Genomic DNA, 20,592 nt, shown 5'->3' with positions numbered 1-20,592 from the left:
AAATTATCTGCATTTGGAGGGTGTGGTAGTGGGAAAGTCAGTCACATATACTGAGAAATGCTGGAGGAAGAGTTTCCTCAAACATTCAAGAAGTCCCAAATGATTGTTGAAGTAAAAAATAGAGATAAACATGTCAACTTCAAGCAGAATTCAGTTTTGATCAAGGGTAAATACATGGCACCAATTAAAACTGCTGAACAGTTTTATTAACTCAAAGACTTATATAAAGATGTCTACATTAAACATATAAATATGGGTATAAATATATGCATATAATTACCAAAGCATACAAAATGGTGTGTTCTTCTGTAAAGATTGCAGAAAAAAAGTAGCTGTGCCTGCCCTGGTTTCATAAACTTATTCTGAACTCACGGTGTCCATACAGGATACATCAGGGACACAATGTATTCTAAATGAATCATAGCTACAACATTTTTTATAAAATGATAGAAAAGTGTGGGTTGGAAGAGATCTCAAAGATCATGCAGTTGAACTCCCCCATGATAGCCAGGTACACCTTCCACTAGACCCGGTTGCTCAAAGCCCCCTCCAACATGACCTTGAAGACTTCCAGGGATGGGGCAGCCACAGTTTCTTTGGGTAACCTGTTCCAGTGCCTCACCACCCTCACAGTAAAGAATTTCTTCCTAATATCTAATCAAAACCCACTGTCTTCTCACTATAGTCTAATTTTCTGTCCAGAAGGATCTGTTCCATGATCCTTCTGGGCACAGAAGTGAGATTAACAGGCCAGTAGTTCTCAGGGTTCTCCTTCTTACTTTTTTAAAACACTCAGCTGCGATGACTTTTCAATTATCATGGAAGAATGGCTTGGCAACTATATCAGCCAATTTCCTTAGGACCCTGGGAAGCATCTCACTGAGTCCCATGGACTTATCTAAATTCAGGCTTCTCTGAGGGTCTCAAACTCAACCTTCTGCCACAATAGCAGGTATTTCATTCCCCTAATACTTTCCTTAAGGTTCAGGGATTTGAGAGATGGGGGAAAGGAGATTATCAGTGAAAACTACAGCATTTTTAAAACATAGGTTTTGAGGTTTATTTTGCTACAGGTCTTTGCTCTTGAAACCCAAATTCCTGAACACAATGGCCCACCATTGAAAGATCTTTACAAAATCATCCACCAATTTATCTGTGAACATTTTATAGTCTTGTAAAATCTGACATTACAAAGAATTTGGAAGTAACACTAGAAAGAGAATTGCACTGTAATAGTCATGTCTGCATTGATAATTTTGAGTCTGGTGCAATTTGCTGCTCTCAAACAGTCAATGGACAACTTAGGTGTCATCAATAGCAATTACAAGGACACAGGCTAAATGTGATTATGCTACCCTCATGGCCAAAGTTGATTAGGACAATCACTCCTTTCTGGAAAATGAAGTAGAAGTGTCACTGTTTCTGGGGGAAGTGGTGAGTTTCAGATTTGACTCACAGTCAGGAAGCCCTAGGGTATCCGTTTTATTATGGGTAACAGGATTCTCAGTAAATACTATTTGCTAATATAGTGAAAAAATATTGTATTGAATGCTAGAATTAGTACCTGCCTGTCTACTTCAATCTAGTAACAACTACTCAAACTGAAATAAAATCACTATCTGCTGCTGATTTCTCATTTGGAGTAACTTTTGCTCCTTTTAAAAAGTGTTCAGGCAAAGACCCCAAATTGCAGCAAAATGGTTTACCAATTATAGAACTCTAAACTGAGAAGACCAGGACCTTAGGAGCCTGAGGGGTAAAGAATCCATTGTGTTAGTATTCTGCTGGTGAACACAGCCCATACTCAATGGACAGCAACAGATCTGATGTGACTGTGGATTGATGCAGAACAAAGACCAATGCCATTTGTCCTCTAATGAAAATGTGTTTAAGAGACCCATATTAGATAAAGCTCTAGAAATAATGTTTTTAAATATTAGATAAGCAAATTCCTTTTTTCCTCCATCAAATCAAGACACTAGAAAAATGAATAAAGGAGGACTCTCCATGCTGCTGGAATAGAAGATAAGAATGATACCATGCCCAAACTTTGATTGGTTAGTGATCCAAACCAATCAAGGTATAAGCTAAATAAGCAGTGTGGATGAAATAACTTGCTACTGGTCCCTTGCTAGCACTTTTCTATTATCCAGAGCAAGTGTAGCCAAAAAGACTACTTAGCTGTAATTCCAAAGCTGTCTTGGAGAATGAAGTTCTTTGCTGCATCAAGATGATTTCAGCATGAAAAAAAAAAAAAACAAAACATACATATAGTTCAATTACTGAATGTAATAATGCTGCATATTAAAAGTGATACCTTTGGTTCTTTCACTCCTTCTTTCTTAATAAATGCCTGTGCAACATTAATTCCTCCAGCTGGTTTGTTCTTATTTCCATGGTTAGAAAGACTCTCTCCAACTTGTTTGGTCAGTTTTTGAATAACTGTTCCTAAAATTCAGAAAAAAAATAAATTGACCGTTTCCATTCACAAAGAGGGACTTTACTGTAAACCCTCTAGAAATCTTCCCCAACGTAAAAATAAGTAAAAGAAGTCTCTCTGTGACAAATATTGTGTATTTTCCTGCATTTATATAGAAGAGCATGATGCACATCTCCTCTAAGTAATACATTAACAGAAACACATTAGCAAAAACATAAAGTCTTTACCTATATATATATATATATATACACTCAAGACTAGGTAGTCTGCCTTCACTATGTTTCCTAACACAGAAATATTACCATGAAATGCAAAATCATGCACAGCTATTACAACATCTATATACAAATGCAGTGAAAAACCTTTAGAAGTTTTGGCAGGTGTTCCAGTTTCTTGAGGTCCATTTTCCTCCATCCCATCCCCATTGCTTTTGCCAAAAGGCTTCTGAAAAGCATGGACTATGCTGCTTGATGGTTTTGACTGCTTTTGCAATGCCTCTGGTGTTACATAAGACTGTTTCATATCATCTTCATCAGCTTCTTCCTCTGAACTGAATGGTGGTGTTCTAAGGAAAACCACATACAACATGAGTATACTTACTGGGTTTCAGTGCGTGCGTCAACGCATACATATTTAAGCTTCCTTGTACTTTCCTTTCCAATTATGTGCATTTTTCCTAGTGCAAAAAGGCAGAATCTCCCCTAAATTTTAAGTACTAAAAAAAAATTAAAAGAAATCACACTGGTAATTAAACTCAGAAAGTTATCCCAAAATGCTCTCTTATACACACATGACTCTTTCCATTTACATAACCATCTTTACAAAACAAGAGACCAGTATAAAACAAGTCTTGCCGGGCAAACACAGATGGGCTTTCATGGATCAGCAGCAAATTTCAGGGTCAAGGAATCTGTGCTACAGAAAGTCTCTTGTGACAATAATCAGATGTGGGAATCTTTCAGTGCAGGAAGTGGCAAAGTAATGCATCTGATGTGAACAGAACATGGAATATTGTATTTCATTTTTCATAAACTGAAAAAATTAGATCCCCAAAGTCTCTAAATACTATTAACACAGTCAGAAAAAGCATCTAAGAGAGAAACTAAAGGAAGTTATTGATCTTATTGAATAGCTCTTTCTCAACCACAACATAGAATACATATGCTGAAAGAAAAACATGCTATCTTTCAGGGATTATAATAACACACTCAAATGGAGTAACACTTGAAACCAAAAAATGAAGTACGCAGCACAAAGAGTGTTTATGATTTTAGCTTTATAATGGTTTTTGTATGGCAAACATGTCAACAAAAATGTCGTCTTCAAAAAGGCAAGGGAACAAAACATACGTGATGCTAGATGTCTTTCTGGAAGCTCCACTTCCAAGAATTTTCCTGGATCTAAAAATAACAAGACAAGTTATTTCAAGACTGATAGCAAGCATAAAGTTTATATGGAAGTTTTGTGAATTCTTCCCTCAATTCTTACAACTGAGGAAATGTTCACATCAGCCTCAAAAACCCAAACCCATAGGACTATTATCTGAGGTATGAGTGTTTTAAAATGGCATCTCTTACTTTGGTGTAGAATTATACTCAGGGATGATTTTTCTTTGTCCAGGTGGGCGGACAGCTGATGGAGACCACTTTGATGGTTTTTGAGGTGTGGTAAATGAAGAAATTCCCAATGGGTTGAACCTGTGTTTTTCTATAAGAAAAGTTATCTATGTCATTCATATAATCAATATTCGGTATCTTTCACATGTAATTTCTACAATTAAAGATGTGTCTGCTGCAGACTATAATTTCACAAAAAAGAGAAGAAAAAAATGCAATTCTTTTCTTCCAAGCAATTCAGAGTTACCGTGTGTTGGGTTAAAAAGTGTAGCAATTTGGCACAAAATAAACCCCCTTGCTTTACAGCTGGTCCTCAGAGATCAGACACCCTTTAGAACTGAATCCTTGGCTACGCCAAGTGTTTTGACCCAGGAAAATAAGCTTGTGATTGAAACAGCTACCCTGAAGTTAATGCTTATATATATATATATATAAATGTGTATATATATATATTTCTGGTAATCCAAAAGAACCACACATGTTCTATTTTGATAGACCGGCTCTTTAGAATGTGACCAGACCTGTGGTTAACAGACTGCTCATGTACCCAGCCTGTAGTTACACTTTTGCAACACAGTGATACAATACCAAGTGGAGAAGACCCCATGGAGTTTGTGTGTGCAACAGAAAAGGAGAAGAATGGGTTAACAGCCTTAGGCTTGGACATTCCTACATCCAAGTGTCAAGGGCCCAAAGAAGGTAAAGTTCCTCAGAGCCTGACGGATTAAAGGAGCCGCTTCTGACACCTTGGAAAAATAGAGCATGGGTAGAATCTGTCTAGATTAAAAGAATTACAACAGTTAATGGGAACTTTAGGATATTGGGGCAAATATCCCTGCTTTCTCTATTATTGCTCATCCCTTGCACAGGTTGCTCAGAAAGGGAAAGTCATGGGATTGGACTGAGCAACACATGAAGCAGTTCCAGAGCTTGGTCCCACAGCCCTCCCAGTGACCCTATTGCAGCACAATGGGATTCTGTTGAGAACATGGTACTGCAGCCTGTTTCACGCTGGCCCTGATGGACCAGAGAGATTCAGCCCAGCTGCATTGAAAGAGACAGAACAGAGATATTCTGAGCTGGAAAAGGGACTTTAATCATTATTAGTCCAAGCAGTTAAACAAGTTAAGCCACTAATGGATAACCTGTCTGGACAAACCCCAATGAAAGCTGTATTGCTTTCCTTTTCCAGGAATGATACTGGGAATGATGCAAGCACATCTTCACTGAAGATCAAGTTAATCATCAAATTTGGTTCACACATCAACGTGCTCAACCTGCAGGGTGGAGACCCTCACTTCTTCTATCTATGGAAGCTAATCAATATGGTTACTAGAGTACATTCTGCACCACACACACTTCTCACTTGTGAAATTTACTGTGGCAGCAGATATAAGGGAAGGAGATGAGGGCATTTTGCCCACTGAATTTAGAAAGGTAACCTCAATGACACTGAATTTGACAGGGAATTTCAGTCCTGGTAACATCTAACCAATTTTACTTAGGACCTTGTTAAGAATACAGTAACAAGTAAGATGGACAGCAACAGTGGTCAGACTCCCTCTTCAGATGGTCACTCACAGCTAGAGGAATTTTCAATAAACTACTTCATCCTGTTGTTGCTATGTTAATCCTGACTCTAATATGTTTTGCTTTTATCGTAGACATGTACATAAAAATCTGTATAATGATTTGTCAGAAACATAAATAGTCTGGGTGTGGTATAATGAAAGGTGTGGGGGAGAGGTATGAGCAATTGCTCTGCAGAGACACCCCAAAAATCCATTAAGCAGGTGTGATAGGGGCATCAAACTGAAGGTGTGATTGTAGTCACGCAGTGGATAATGTAGGAATGAGGCCTATGACAATGAGATATATGATGAAGGGACTTCCATGAGATATGCCACAACATGGGTAGCTAAGGGATTATGTTGCCATGAAGGCATGTTGAGGGGTTGGTAGGTTATCAGGCAGAGAGGCTGGATGACCCTCATCATTGCAGTCAGCCAGGGAAGAGGGATTGAGGCTAAGGTGTCAGTGTTAGAGAATCTGGTATCACAAAACGAGACCAGACTCAGACTGTGACCCACATTACCAATGCACCTGGGAACATGATCACACTTCAAATGCTGAATTGGTTAAAATCAGAAATTAAGCACAGTCATACTCAGCCCTTCAGATCTGTGAGGACCAGCTGGAAAGCAAGGGGGCTTATTTGCTGCCAAAGTGCTTGCTACACTCCCAACACAACACTATGTATCTTTCCAGAGCTAAGATACTTGCTGTTAAACACCATGTCAAGAACCCTTCAAAGAAAACAGTTTAGTTGTCCATAACTATATAGAATGTTAATATGGAAAAGCAGGAAAGCAGCTGTACAGAAATGTTGTTAAATAAAACTTTAAATAGCAGTTATAAAATGTAAGACAATGAAATAAGCCCCAAAATCCACTGTAACCTTCGCCAAGAAGCTGAGCACAGCAACCAGCTCTGCTACAAGATAATGATTTCTCTTCAACCCGAAGGCCAACTTGACGTTGAAGATGCTCTCGAATTCCATGAATGGTGGGCTCTTGCTTCTCTTTGCGCTCTCTGGCATATTCAATAGCTCGCAAAATTTTATTTAAGCGATCACTTGATATTCCACGAACACCCTAAGGAAACAAATTGTATTGCAAACACTCTTTTAGACTTCAGATATCACAAAGCTTGTAGAAAAATCACAGAAGTTGGTAACACTGCTCACAAGTGTAGCCATATCCTCCACACCTGTAATTTGATGGCCATCCTCTCAGGTTACTGGTTAAGGACTTACAGTTATTTAAAACACAGAAATTTAGCTTTGGATTTTATAGGATGAGAACTGTAGTACAGGAGTGAAAGACAACAGAAGGAAAGCGGTACAAAGTTTACCCTTCTTTTAAATAATTCAATATCTTACTGCTTTAATTCCCAAGGATTCCAGCTTCTCCTCCAGAGCTTCCTCCAAAACAACTCGCAATTCTTTAGTTAAAGAAGGATCAGACTTCAGAGCATTTATTAAATAGCTATTACTTCTGTCTGGTTTTAGATCACTTTTCTCAGTTTCTAAAATAAGAAAGAAAACTGCTGTTAAGAGATGCTTTTAAAATCCACATTACATGAGACAATCAAAAACTGCACTGAAGCACGCATTCTTTAGAAACAGCATAGACATATATGTGCACTTTTTATCTACATGGAATTGTGTCATTTTCAAAACCTGGGCTAGCTTACAAAAGTGAGCTCACTTGGAATCTGTACCTCAGCACTTTGTACTCACCATCACAAGTATCTTTTATTGCTCTTGTTACTGTAAAGATACAGCACTGAATATTTGGCAACAAAGATCTTTACTTTTAGCATTGTACTTGAAAACTTCTGATAATGAAAAACTATCTTCCAATACTTAAGTTCTCTAAACGTGGTATTTCAAAGAAAAGCTGAATTCTAGCAGAAATCAGAACAAGAACACTACAAACTTTTTCTTAAGAAGAGCTTCAAGCAACATGATGTTCTCTGATAAAATCATCTACTGAAATTAAATCTTTGCAAAGCTGTAACACTTTCAAAGTCTTGGTAAAGAAAAAACCTTAGTCTGGGGCTTAGTTTCACAGAAAATACATGATGGATAATAGCCATCCTCAAAAATCTTTCAAGGACAAAGTTAAGTGTTGTGTTTTCTTCTATGCAAGTCTGTGACATCATACATACTTAAAGCAGACAAAGAAGTTCCTATCTCTTTCCCTTGCTTTAAGTGTCAACAATGACACTTATGTCAATAAAAAACTCTTAGGCAAGCAATAAAGAATAATCTAGACAGATTCTTCCATTTAAAATGAAGACTGACATTCAAGTTAGGCCAAAGTATTATAGGGTCATACAGGAAAGTAAAGAAGCAAAACACACACATTTAGAGCCTGTCTGTAAATTGTCACTGGCAAGACAAAATTTTGCTGAATGCCACTTAAAGTAAATGAAGCGATGACCTGTGGAACCATGATGGCTGCTTCTGTCTGGCAGTGGGTCAGCAAAACTGGCAAAGAGTATAAAACATCCCAGGAAAGAATGCTATAAACCACACTCCCAACTCCCCTGAAGTAACAGGAAGATCTTGGGCAGGAGTTTGTCTCTTTCCAGTATACTTTACAAGGCAGCAAAGTCATCTACCACCCAATAGAGAAGGACAGGAATGAAGGGCATAATTCCATATTGTGACTTTCTAATATTATATTTTTAAACAAAGGTGCCACTTTTTCTATTTGTAAACAATGGCAGCTTATTAGAAAGCAGTTCCATTTACTTTTCATTTTTCTTTAAGGGAAAGACAAGCACTCTAAAGAGGAGACGAAGAAGCCTCAAGATGCACAAATGACATATTAGGCAGTTTTGAGAAACTGGCTTCCCATGGGGTCCTCAAAAGAACTATAGGTAATGAAAACTGAAAGAGAATCCAGCTGCCATACTATTAGATATGTGTTGAAGAGGACATAATCAGGCTGAAATCTCATCTGGTTTTGGGAACTGTGTGGACAACTCAGTCCCTGACAGAGATAACATTAAAACTGATTTATCTGGAGAACTGAGTCCTAGAAGAGGCAAACAATTGGTCTTGAGGAAAGACAGGGCTATCTGACCATCCCCACTCAGGACAAGATGGCATTATGCCATCATTATGCCATTCGGTCAGTACCAAATCCTGCCAGAAAGCCATACATGAGACATTTTAAAGTGTAAGGCTCCCAGAAGCCTCCTGAAAATCCTATCTCTTTCCAATGTTAATCCCTACAATAAAAAAGATACATTTAAACTCATCTTTAAATTCCTAATTACTACATACTAATAAGGGTAACAAGACTATCCAGCATTATCCTAATTAATGACAATATTATCTTGCTAATTGACTCAAGCCAAATCCTCTTTGCCAGAGCAATTATTTAAGGAATTGTTTTTTCATTCATCCCTAAATATTAGATTTAACTTCTGAGACAAGGGACCTTATATCTGGTCCACTGTCTCAGCTCCTACATAATCCTAGAAAATGACATTCTGAGTCAAGAATTTTCACACTCTCCCTTAAAAATGACCGTCATCAAAACCAAAAAATCTTGACCTATCTTTTCAGACTGCATTCTTTCTTTTTCTCTTCTGCACTTCAGGCCATGCCTTCAGGCACAGCAGAAGAAACAAAGACAATCCATCAAGAGAGAAGATGGCAAGCAAGAGAAACAGCAGAAGGAACGACAAAAATGCAAGCAGTCTTTATTTCAGATTGTTCAGAGTCACTGGATTTTCCCTGGGGAAACCTCCCAAGATGTATTCAAACAATGATTTTGTTTTCAAAACTGCATAATTCCTTTGAAATTTAAACTCACTGGCTGTAGGGTTCAAGACTGATTTTGATTTTCACACACAGAAGTGATTTTTATGTTACTCAGCTATTTGGTGTTTCACCTAAGGTACTATTAGCTGCCTTCAGGAGAAGAACACCATGCAAGATGAACCAGTGCTTTCTGTTCTGTCATTGTAAATGTGACCTTCTCCAAGGTCTCCTCAGAAGAGGCACAACAGCTGCCAGTGCTGGGCTATGTAACTTTATTCTGAATTACACAACCCTTGCTGGAGCTGTGGCTGCTTATGGGTAGGTGCAGGTCAGATTACTTGTAAAAGCACCTGTGATGCATTCATGAAGCTGGCAGCTCCAACCTCCACCATCAACTTCCTTCCACCTGAACTCTTTATCCTCTTATGCAGAGTTTAAAAAGGTAGTGAGCACATATTGCAATAGTGTCAGCACCAAAAATTTCCTAGTGAGGGGCTTTTCCCCATAATTTTTGCTCTGCTTAGTTAAAATCCCTTTAGACATATGGAATGTGCCTGCTTTAAAGAAGTTAGCCAGATTTTCATAAAAACATTGAACTTGGTTGAGGAAATCATAATATTTACAAGCAATAGCAAACAGGAGACTGACACAAACAATGTTCCCACCCAAATCACAAAAATATAATTCTTCAATTGAAATACAATGAAAAATACTGTAGGTATCAAATAATATTTTTTGTTTTCAAGAAACACATGCCAGCATATTTTGAGCTAAATCAATCATTACCTTTCTCCTCTTCTGAAAGCTCCTCTATGGGCTCCAGCATATGCACCAAGGGTGCCTGCTCTAATAATAAGGAAGAACAGGAACACCAGACAAAAAGGACAGAAAAAGGTCAAGGTCCAGAGAGGGAAAGTCAGAAAAAAACCTGCCACATTGATGTCAACTTTCTTGATTGCTGACAACCTGCTTAACCATCACAAACCCACTGCAACATGACTCTTCACTGCCTCAGGGGTACATTTTTGTAGAGAAGACCCTAATATAATAGTCACTTCAGGAGTGATTCTGTTGTCCAAACACAGGTGTATGGTGTCATCCAGATACATCAGAGTTTTAAGCCATCAGTACAAGTTTGACTGATACATCACACAACTTCTGGAATGGCACCAGGTAGGGTAGTTTTAGACATCTACAATGACAGGGCCACCCAGGATTATGTAAATAAATATTGATGTTCATTTCTCATAAGAAGCAATTCTTTAAGACGTATTTAAAAATATTCTTTATGTGCAATTACACTAAAAGTTTAAAGAAGACAAGTGAAATGGACAAAGTAAACCTCAAAAATATATGGAAAAATATATTAACTCACTATTCCAGAGAATTATTAAGTACTGAGTCCATATGTGCAAGACAGAGATTTAACATATGTATATATATATGAAATAATTCCCAATAAATTGATTTAAAAAATCTTCAATCACTCCAATTGATTCAGTAGATTCAGTATTATCACGTGTTTTAAATAATTCTTGAAATGTCTGTGCTGCAAACAGCTTCCTAAACACACTGAATTTATGATTCTATAGGCTGTCAGGTACAATTTGCTTCACAAACAATGAAGTCAGACTACGGTTTATTTACAACTTTATAAACTTCAGCAATAAGACACGCTTGAAAATTATTATATGTAGACCAAATCAGGTTTTTAAAATGTTAATATTCACCTGCTACAAATTAATTGCTTTCAATGAAAACTAGAGCTTGAGTGTCTTGTAAGGTTTACAATAAAAACAAGTATGCAAACTCTACTTTTAGCATTCAACTGCAGGCATTATAAGAGTAAACAATTTATTAGTCATAGTTTGGGCCTATATCCCCATCCTTCACAAAAAAACGTCTTGCACTATAAAGGGTTGTTATGCTCTTTGGATAGAAGGGGAGGAAGTGACGTTGCATGAAGATGTTTTTTGGCATTTCTTGTACACCGGGTACAGACATGGATGCACTGTGATAAGTAATCACAGGGAAAAAAGCATTTGGGGCTAAGTGACACTGCCACATCTCCAATATTCCCCATGTAAAGGAGATTAAATCTGGTGGCATAAATGCTTGTGTATGGGAGCTGGTCTCTTCATACTTTCCATGCCTGTGGTGATATTCAGCCTCTCACCTGCTTTTCCAAGACAATTACCAGACTTAAGATCTGCTCCCACAGAACTTGCACTAAATAAGAAGTTTTTTAAAAAATGCTTCTTAAACTATCACAAGTCGTTAACAAGATGCAAATATCAAGATATCTTAGGAAAACATGTAAAAGAAAAACGCTGAGAGACAAATGGGCTTCTGGTCTTTCAGTCTCTAAGGCTGTAAATCTTACCAGTGGCCAGAGCATTCCTGGGCACTGAAACATGATCCTCCACACTACTGCTCCTGGCACACTGCTGCCCTTCACCAACTAAGATCCTCCAAAACAGTGTTCAGACACAGTTTGGAATCATTCCCAAAAGCCTGAAATGTGTCTGTTTAGAAGGACAGAGCCTGAAGCACAGATTAAATATTCTGGGAAGATTTAATTAAGCTGCATGGGCAGTGAGGCCTCTGAATTTCTTGGCTGGACTTACCAATTGGTAAGGCAGTTACTGTGTAGTTGGATTTAAACTGTGCTTGTTTTACCTGTACTTTACTCAAATGCTCTCTGCTTAAAGGGGCTGACTCATCTCTGCACAAGTCCTTGCCAAGTGCCTTAATGTAACAGGAAAATCCCAGTCCCCAGAACTCAGACCTGAAAATGGTCTGCTGATCAGGCATAAAGGTACATGCTTCTGGTTCCTCACTGTACCAGAAACAGAGGAAATGAAAAACCAGTAATTACTAAGAACAGTTGCAAGAGGATGATGCTGTTGAGCCGGGACAGGTGAAATGACTCGCACAATTTCAGAAGGCAAAATGAGCATTTATTCAAAAGCACTTCTCTCTTTTATAGAGAACATCGTGAACATTAATTCCATTGGTCTTAAAGTAAAAACATTTCACCTGATTGGTACACTGGACTTAGGTCAGTGTAGTAGAACATATCTATAAACAACATGAACTGAAAGCAAGATAATAGATTGTTTACATTCCTCTCGGACTTTCTCAGGCTTAGCCTGGCAGAAATCTTTCTCTTTTTCTCTCTGACTGAACTGAGAATATCCACAAGAGCAAACCCAAAATGCATTACTGTTATGTGTAATACTGTTGTTCACTGCATGGTAACAGAAGAGATCAAATGCTAAGGCAGGAGGGAGTGCAACACCTGAAAGCACCAACTTCCCTTACGTAAACAAGCCTTTTCTTTCTCTTCACTGTACACATATTCTAAGAGATATCTATTAAACATCACATTGGAATCACACTTAAGAAAAAACATTACTCTGGTGTATAGACAGGTATGGAGATGACCCCCCTTAGGGAGTCCTCTCCTTATGTTTACCAGAGATGTGCTTCTTCTGGCCATCTGATCATCACATATTAATTCTAGCCATCATTAAGGCCAGCAGAGGTGTGTCTATCATCCCATATCTTCCAGACTATCTCTTCTGCCAGCTAGTATGTATGGAGACACAGATGAGATGTATCAAAAGTACAGATTACCTTAATTTCTTAGTGGATAATTATACTACTGAAAAATTATGTGCCCAGCACACTTTAAGAAACAATTAAGTACCTGTTTTAAAGAGTATTTTAAGACAATTTCTACACGGGTGGAATAGGAAGATGTAAGAAACAATAATGAAGGATTCAGGCTGTGTATGTTTCATGTATATCATATATTTTTTGTCTGTTCTAATCTACTAGTTAAAAAAAAAATCCCAATATTCTGACAGTGCTATTGGAAAAGCAGTCTTCTGGCCAACATTTAAAGAAGAAATCCCATCTATTTATGCTGAAATATGAAATGCTAAAAAACTTTTAGCCTGAACAGAAGCAATAAAATTATCTATGGTGTAGTGTCATCTAAGGTAAGCACTTTGCACTTGCAATGTAACAACCTAAGAAAAAATGTAAAATTTGTTTTTTTAAGCTACTGCATTTCTTGGACGTGTAAGGAATGTAAGTCATGGATACACTTATTATATACTCGTTTAATTTATACTCAAATTACACATACAAAGAGCTGCCAGACCTACTCTGTGATACCTGTACTTTGGACCATTGTTTTTCAATTAATGCACTTAATATATATTTTTTCCCCTAACTGATCAATAGAAAGCCACATACTGCACATAAGCAGCAGAAGTATTAATTTTAAACCAATATTCCTAAGTCTGATTTTTTTTGACGCTTACCTGAGGCCTCTAAGTTAGGAGCCTAGTCACCTCAGACTCCTTCTACAGTCATCAAAGAGACACAGGCAACTTCAAAGAGCGTTTAGATCTTAGTTCAGCTGAACCAAACTCTGAAGGCACCCCTTTTCTCTGTTTACTGTCTAGGAAGAGTAAGTACTTTAACCAAATTTTCCTCAGATGCTTCACCTAGTGATAGGTGAGCCTTGGTGTCCACACCATGTTTGTAGACTGAGACATAGGTTTTAATGAACAATCTAATTGGTAGCTTTGCTTTTTAACTACTGTCTTCAATTCCACCTATCATTATTGACCTAAAAAACACTAAATATTGAACAAGTATCAACATTTCAAGAGTAATATAGAAGCCAAAGCCTAATTTTAAAATATTATTCAGAAAAATAAATTGTAATTAATCTGTTGCCTTTTTGTGAGACTGAAGTAATCTTTCAAAGTAAGACCTAAGTTATATCTGCACAAAAAACCTACAGGCAGCTCAGAAATGGACAGAAGAATGTTCTGCCAGGACAGCATTCAAGGAGCTCTACTAGCTCTCACAAGAAGTCAGGAATATTAACACAAAAATACCAGACCTAACATAGTCATTCTCCTACTTTACATCTAGGATAACTCACACTTGCAACTTGGGTTTCTTTTCATAACACAGATTTAAGATGTGCAGAATGAATACTAGGATGCAAAAGCTTCTGAGTGGCTTTGAAAGTGTACTTAAGTTCACATTAGAGAGCCTTTTCTAGAATTAGTTTTTTAAAAATGAAGATACATTATATGCAGGCAATTATAAGATGATCTGTGCTAAATAAATTTGTCTACAGAAGTTACCAGGAAGTGCTTTTCTTTTCATAAAGGCATGAGATGCAGCCATGATGTCTTAATTCAGTAAGTCAATCCCTTGAGGAGTCCTGAAAACTTCGGGAAAGACACCATAACTTCTGCTAACCTCCAGAAAATTAGGTAAGGCAAGTTTAAAAAACAATCCAGAAGGGAAGAAAGGGGACAGACAGAGAGACCTGCAGAGATAAATAAAATAGTAATCAGCAAAGGAATCTGAAGGGGAACACCTTCTTTGAGGTTTCTTAATAAACTAATGGTGAATCTTTTGTGTATCAATGGCAGGAATAGCCTTTTCTATCTTGAGAAATTTCACAAGATGTCACAAACTTCCTATTTGAAGCAGGAAGAAATTATAAAAGATCTGAATGAGCTGATTTAAATGGTCAGAGTACAAAAAATACTAATGTTCACAGGACTGTTTCTATCCTCGGTACAAATGAAAGCAAATGTACCAATGCTTGACAAGCTTGGTGAGTAATTCCTTAGCAGCAATTATCTTTGTAAATGCTTGACAAGCTTGGTGGGTAAGTCCTTAGCAGCAATAATCTTCATAAAACTTATGTATTAAATTCAGGGCAATTGCCAAACTACATGCTGTGAGACTTCTTAGCCAGAACCAGAACTACTGTTTTGGTGTAATGAGGCTGGCTTAAATGAAAAAGAATTAATTGTTCCAAATGCTATTCCTAATTCTCTATACTTTGTATACTATTACTTTTGTCTACACCACATTCATCTATATAGTTTAACTTAGAAAGCTACAAACAATGAACTACTAAACCTTGCATAGTTTAGAAAGAAATCTCTGTATTATTCAAATAATGTTGCCATAGAATAATTAGCAATAATACAATCACTTTTCCTTTTTTAAATGATTCTTGTCATAACAAATAGTTTAAAATGAGCACTACATGAGTTTTTCATTCCTCATCAAGTTATCAAAAGCTTGATATATAATGCCCTTTCTCCACAGAGGCATTTTCAGAACTTTTTGCATTTGGTGAAAAAATTATCTACATTTTTCACAGACAAATTCCATTTAGTCTCCCTGTGACAGGTTTAAAAATTAAGAGAATTAGAAAAACCCCTTATTTAACTATAATTCATAATTCAAATCAAACTGTTTTGAAACTTTTTGCTTGCTTGTTTTTCATTACTTCACTACTTAAAAGGAGAATAAAGAATTAGTTGATCACAGAATATTGGTATGGTAACAAAGCATTAATTTGCATACTGATTAAAAAAACAAAACTATTTTCACAAAGTACAAAACAATGTAAATATACGTCCCTTGCCCCGCTCCCCTTCTAAAGGATACCACAATGCCACAAGTTAAAATATCTAAATAATGATCTATATGTAACCATAGGTATACTCTGAAGAACTAGGACAGGATAACTGTCTATTTCGATTACTTCTTCTGTATTTTTGCTCCTTGCCATTTGAAGTCACATGGAAAATACAGTATTTCAAGACTTCTAAACAAACATCTCCACATGTTTCCCTATACAAATTCCAGTAGATGCATGTACCTATCCAGTATATGCATATAATGTACCTATTCACTATAAGCATATTGTTCATTAGAAAACAAATTTGTTCCTCAAAAAATTTCATCTAAGTGATTCAATAACATAACTATTCTAGGAAATATTCCCAAATTATTTTAATTTGTTTTTCATTTATTCTTCTCAGTAGTGCATCCTTATAATTATTTCATAGAAATTCTCAACTCTGACATAGAAATCATGTTCTTTCAATATAACTGCTCTTAGACAAGCAACATACCTGAGAAGAGCAAGGGTTAGATTTGAAAGTACTGGATCTGGACCTATCAAAAATACTTACCATGTGGAGGAACTGATGGACTTGGTTTAGGTTCTTGAAGACGCTCTACAGGAGTGTTCACTAAAATAACATAACAGTAAAAAAGTAATAAAATTGTAGTATTGTAAACAGTAGTAGAAAAATACAGATTCTTAAATATAGCAATATTTAATAATATTTATAAATTAGTTATTTTTTTACATTGATGGGCAAAAAATAAACAAAACATTTATGAAGTAAAAACCATTCCTTCACAACATAAAAGTACATCTCTATGTATGCTTAGCATTTTTAACACTTCTAGAATCAGGAAAAGACACTGCTAACTAAATCATCACTGGACTAGAATGTGATAATTTTTTTGGTCACGAGTGCAATGCTGCGTTTGTGTCACAGGGAAGAAGTCTTGGCCCAAAGCTACTTAGTGAAGACCAACCTGCCCAGGGCTTGCACTCCCCAGAGACGATTTGCAGCATCCACATGTGACATCAATGAGTGCAAACCCTCATACACCTATAGATCATGTATAGGGTATAACCTTGGAGTGAATTTGCACTTCAGTCCTACATTCCTCAGATCAGCTTGGGGCTAGGAGCAAATTTGCCTGTGTGCCATGGACTTTTACTTGTCTGTGCTTCAGTGTGAATGAATATGACCAGCAACAGATGAAAAGCTACATGGCCATGTTCTTACTAGGTCTTCCTCAAAGTAAACCTACTCCAGGCTCTTTGACTCAGTTCAAGTCAGTGTCTTGTTAATACAGCAAAATGGTTTCCAAACTGGGATCAGAGTAAATTCATCTGTTATCACCTATTGCAATAAACTTGCTTCAAGTCACTGCAACTGCAGCATTAACTATATGGGTGTTTGTAGTGCAGAACAATATCCTGAAACACAATTATCAGGTTTAGCTATTTGTAATAGACTTCAGATGTTAAAGTATTGCACAGACAAAAATATAAGACTTCTTCACATTCTTTGAACAACTGTGTCTTAACTGACAAGTTAATTAGTTTTGTCTACTCTTTCAGTATTTTCCCTTTTGTGAGTTCTGCAGCCTGAGGACAGTCAAGCATGAAAAAAAACTTATTAAAATTATACTTCATAAAGCAAATCTGGAAGTTTTTTACGTAATACAAGATAAAGTTGTTCTATTTCACACCTCTTCACTACTCAAGCAATCAACTTTGTACATTAGAAGTCTTTACAGGTACAAAACATGATCTTTGTAAATCGTGGCATGGAAACAGGTAGGTACCCTGTGAAAAACAAATACATTTCCAGTACTGATTTTATTTCAGCATTTTGTTAGTCAGGTTGATGTCTATATTTGTTTCCGCCAGGCCACAGAAATCAGAAACTAAGTATGTTTTTTCTTACAGTTTGTACTCACCATCATATGTTTTAACACTTGGAGCTGGTTTTGTGGACAGTTCTCTTATCTAAAGGAGAAAACACAGATACATGGATACAAATGTAAAGGATCAATACCTAAAATGAACATTTAGCATGAAATACCTAGTTTCAGTACTATTCCATAAGATAAATTATTTGTTGTGATTTGGGGAGAAAAATACAACTTCTGTGCCCAATATATATTTTGTTCATGCTTAATGAATGTTTTTGTGTTCTCTTATTATACACTCATGCTTTGTACATCCTGTTATTGCAAGTTATAAAGTCAAATGAGAGCAGACTTATGGGCCACTTCAGCACTTAAGAGTTTCAACACTGTCTTCCTCAGCAATTCATGTTCCATTTTGCAAGCCTAGCTTCCACTAAAGGGAAACATTGGAGTGTTTAATTACACATTGATCTTAAATGCATGAACAGCTCTCCTCTCTGCTTTACAGGTTTGTCTATTTGACACCCCAGGACAAGCACTGAACTGATGGAGTAAAGGAAACACACTGTCTGTAATGTGATCTAAAGAAAATAGGAAACTTTTGAATCCTGTATCACTAAAACAATGTTCTGCACTCCAATCCCCCAAAGAGAAGAACACGATTCATTCAAACACATAGCCACTGTCAGATGGAGCTGGCACAAGATATTGGACCCTGATCCTCTTTTATTTATCAGTTTGGTTATAGCCAGTAGTGCCTCTATTCATTGTCCATTAAGTTTGGATTCTGCAAAAGTTTGGATTCTGTTAGCTATTTCTCAAGGCCTTCTATTTTCCAAGGATTGAGAATGTAGATCTGCACAACTGTATTTTAAGAACACTGAACTTGGACTCCTCTGAACATACTATACATCTGTGGTCATATTGTTATCTTTCCAAAGGCCTTGAAGGAAATTCATCTATGATTCAGTCCTCCATTTCTCCAGCCATAAAATTTGTGAAGGCGGAGTTGTAAAAGCTATTATTTGTCTTTCCATTCTTTAAGCATTCAAGTATAGGTTTAACATTAATCTCAAGCAAAATGTGTAAAATCAGATTTACAGAGAATGCACCATCTAATAGAGGAATAGGCCACATAATCATGCCATAGTCTAAACTCCAGACTACCCAGATATTCCCCCACAATCACTTTTAAAAATCTATAGTTATGTTTCAACAAAACCTTATTTTAGGCAAAAACAATTCATTTCCAAACATAAAATCATAAAATCATGCTGGATGGGACCTACAAGGATCAAGTCCAATTCCCTCATTGGATTACCTAAAACTTAAACCTAAGAGCATTGTCCAGACATGCCAAGAGCTCTGACAGGCTTAGTGCCACGATCACTTCCCTGGGGACCCTGTTCCAGTGCCCAACCATCCTCAGGGTGAAGAACCCTTTCCTAATGCCCAATCTGAACTTCCCCTGCTTCATTCCATTTCCTTGTGTCCTACCACTGATCACCAGAGAGATCAGCACCTCCTCCTCCACTGCCCCCCTTGAGGCTGTGATCACCTCTCAGCCTTCTCTCCAAGCTGAACAAGCTAAGTAACAACAGCTGCTCCTCCTAAAATGCCCTCAAAAGCTTTGATCATCTTGCTTGCCCTCCTCTGGATGCACTGAAATAGTCTGGTGCCCTTCTTATACTGAGGCACCCAAAAGGTGCACACAGTACTTGAGGTTAGTCAGCACAGAGCAGAGCAAGACAATCCCCTCCCTCAAACAGCTGGAGATGCTGTGCCTGATGCACCCTAGGACATAGCTAGCCCTTGTGGCTGCCACAGCACTGCTGACTCACATTCAATTTGACATCACCTCAAACCCCCAGATCTCTTTCTGCAGGACATCTCTCCAGCCTCTTGTTCCCCAATATGTGGGTATAAACCAGGGTTACCCCATCTCAGGTGGTCAATCTGATACTTGGTCTTGTTACATTTCACATGGTGATATTTAAATAATTATTCTCGCAGTAATTAATATGATTGTTTATTTTTAGTGTGAGAAGTAATGTATTTTCAGATTTCAAACAGTAGATCCTGTTATGATTAAATCCTTTTCACTATCAAAAATTTTTGGTTTATTAAGCCTTTCTTTATCAAATGTGTTTTAATTCCTCTTTTACATTCCTCTGTCTCTTTTCCAGATCTATTCTTATTTACCAACATAATTTCCAAAGCGTAACCAAAACACTTCAGCAATACTATTACAGACTGTGAATATTAAATATTCAGTCAGAGAAATATCAAAACCCAAATGCTAGTATAGTGTCTGTGTCCTGTGCTCTCTGAAACAGAGCCTTTCACAAAACAGACCTGCTTCTTCTGATTATTAATCAGATCATTCTGGTCCTGAATCTTCCGCTCTAATTCTTCTATCCTCTTCCTGTAAAAGATGTTATTTCTGTTCAGGTCTTCTCTTGCTGATGTTTTGGTGTTCTCAACCTCTGACCGCAGCTAGAAAGCAATCAGAAGAAATGTAACATCATATTACCACTATACAAAATATTTTAATACTATAAAGTCTAAACAAGCGTCATGCTTAGATACTTTTAACTTTTTTTTTCCTCAGCGAAAACCTGATTGTCTTCTGTGACTTCACTAGGACTTGTATATAACATAGAACAGTTGTCTGGATCACTTTTGAATTACACAAGGAAGACTACCTAAATCTCAATATAAAGGAAAGGACATACAGACACATTGCTGAGATTGCCTAAAAATAAGATTGCAGGGAAAAGTGTATAGATATATAAAAATGTTTTAATTATAAATAGTGTCCAGCAATGACACTTTAA

General features: G+C 37.0%; 1 protein-coding gene across 2 annotated transcripts in view; it reads right to left on the bottom strand.

The window, feature by feature from the left end:
- DZIP1 (DAZ interacting zinc finger protein 1) overlaps positions 1 to 20,592 on the bottom strand; it is a 40,866-nt gene that overhangs the window by 5,086 nt on the left and 15,188 nt on the right. For both annotated transcript variants that reach the window (XR_008435778.1, XM_053970741.1), the window contains exons 10-18: positions 20,111 to 20,251; positions 17,804 to 17,852; positions 16,432 to 16,491; positions 6,998 to 7,143; positions 6,515 to 6,710; positions 4,018 to 4,147; positions 3,790 to 3,840; positions 2,803 to 3,005; positions 2,318 to 2,448 (exon numbers count right to left, since the gene is read on the bottom strand). Coding sequence is in view for 1 of the 2 variants with exons in the window: in XM_053970741.1 (XP_053826716.1) it covers positions 2,318 to 2,448; positions 2,803 to 3,005; positions 3,790 to 3,840; positions 4,018 to 4,147; positions 6,515 to 6,710; positions 6,998 to 7,143; positions 16,432 to 16,491; positions 17,804 to 17,852; positions 20,111 to 20,251 (1,107 nt within the window). In the remaining variant the exon portion in view is untranslated. The remainder of the gene's footprint in view (positions 1 to 2,317; positions 2,449 to 2,802; positions 3,006 to 3,789; positions 3,841 to 4,017; positions 4,148 to 6,514; positions 6,711 to 6,997; positions 7,144 to 16,431; positions 16,492 to 17,803; positions 17,853 to 20,110; positions 20,252 to 20,592) is intronic.

This window comes from Vidua macroura, chromosome 2 (genome assembly GCF_024509145.1).
Source record: "Vidua macroura isolate BioBank_ID:100142 chromosome 2, ASM2450914v1, whole genome shotgun sequence".
Lineage (NCBI taxonomy): Eukaryota > Metazoa > Chordata > Aves > Passeriformes > Viduidae > Vidua > Vidua macroura.
The sequence above is the reverse complement of the archived record's forward strand: the minus strand, read 5'-3'. Positions and strand labels throughout refer to the sequence as shown.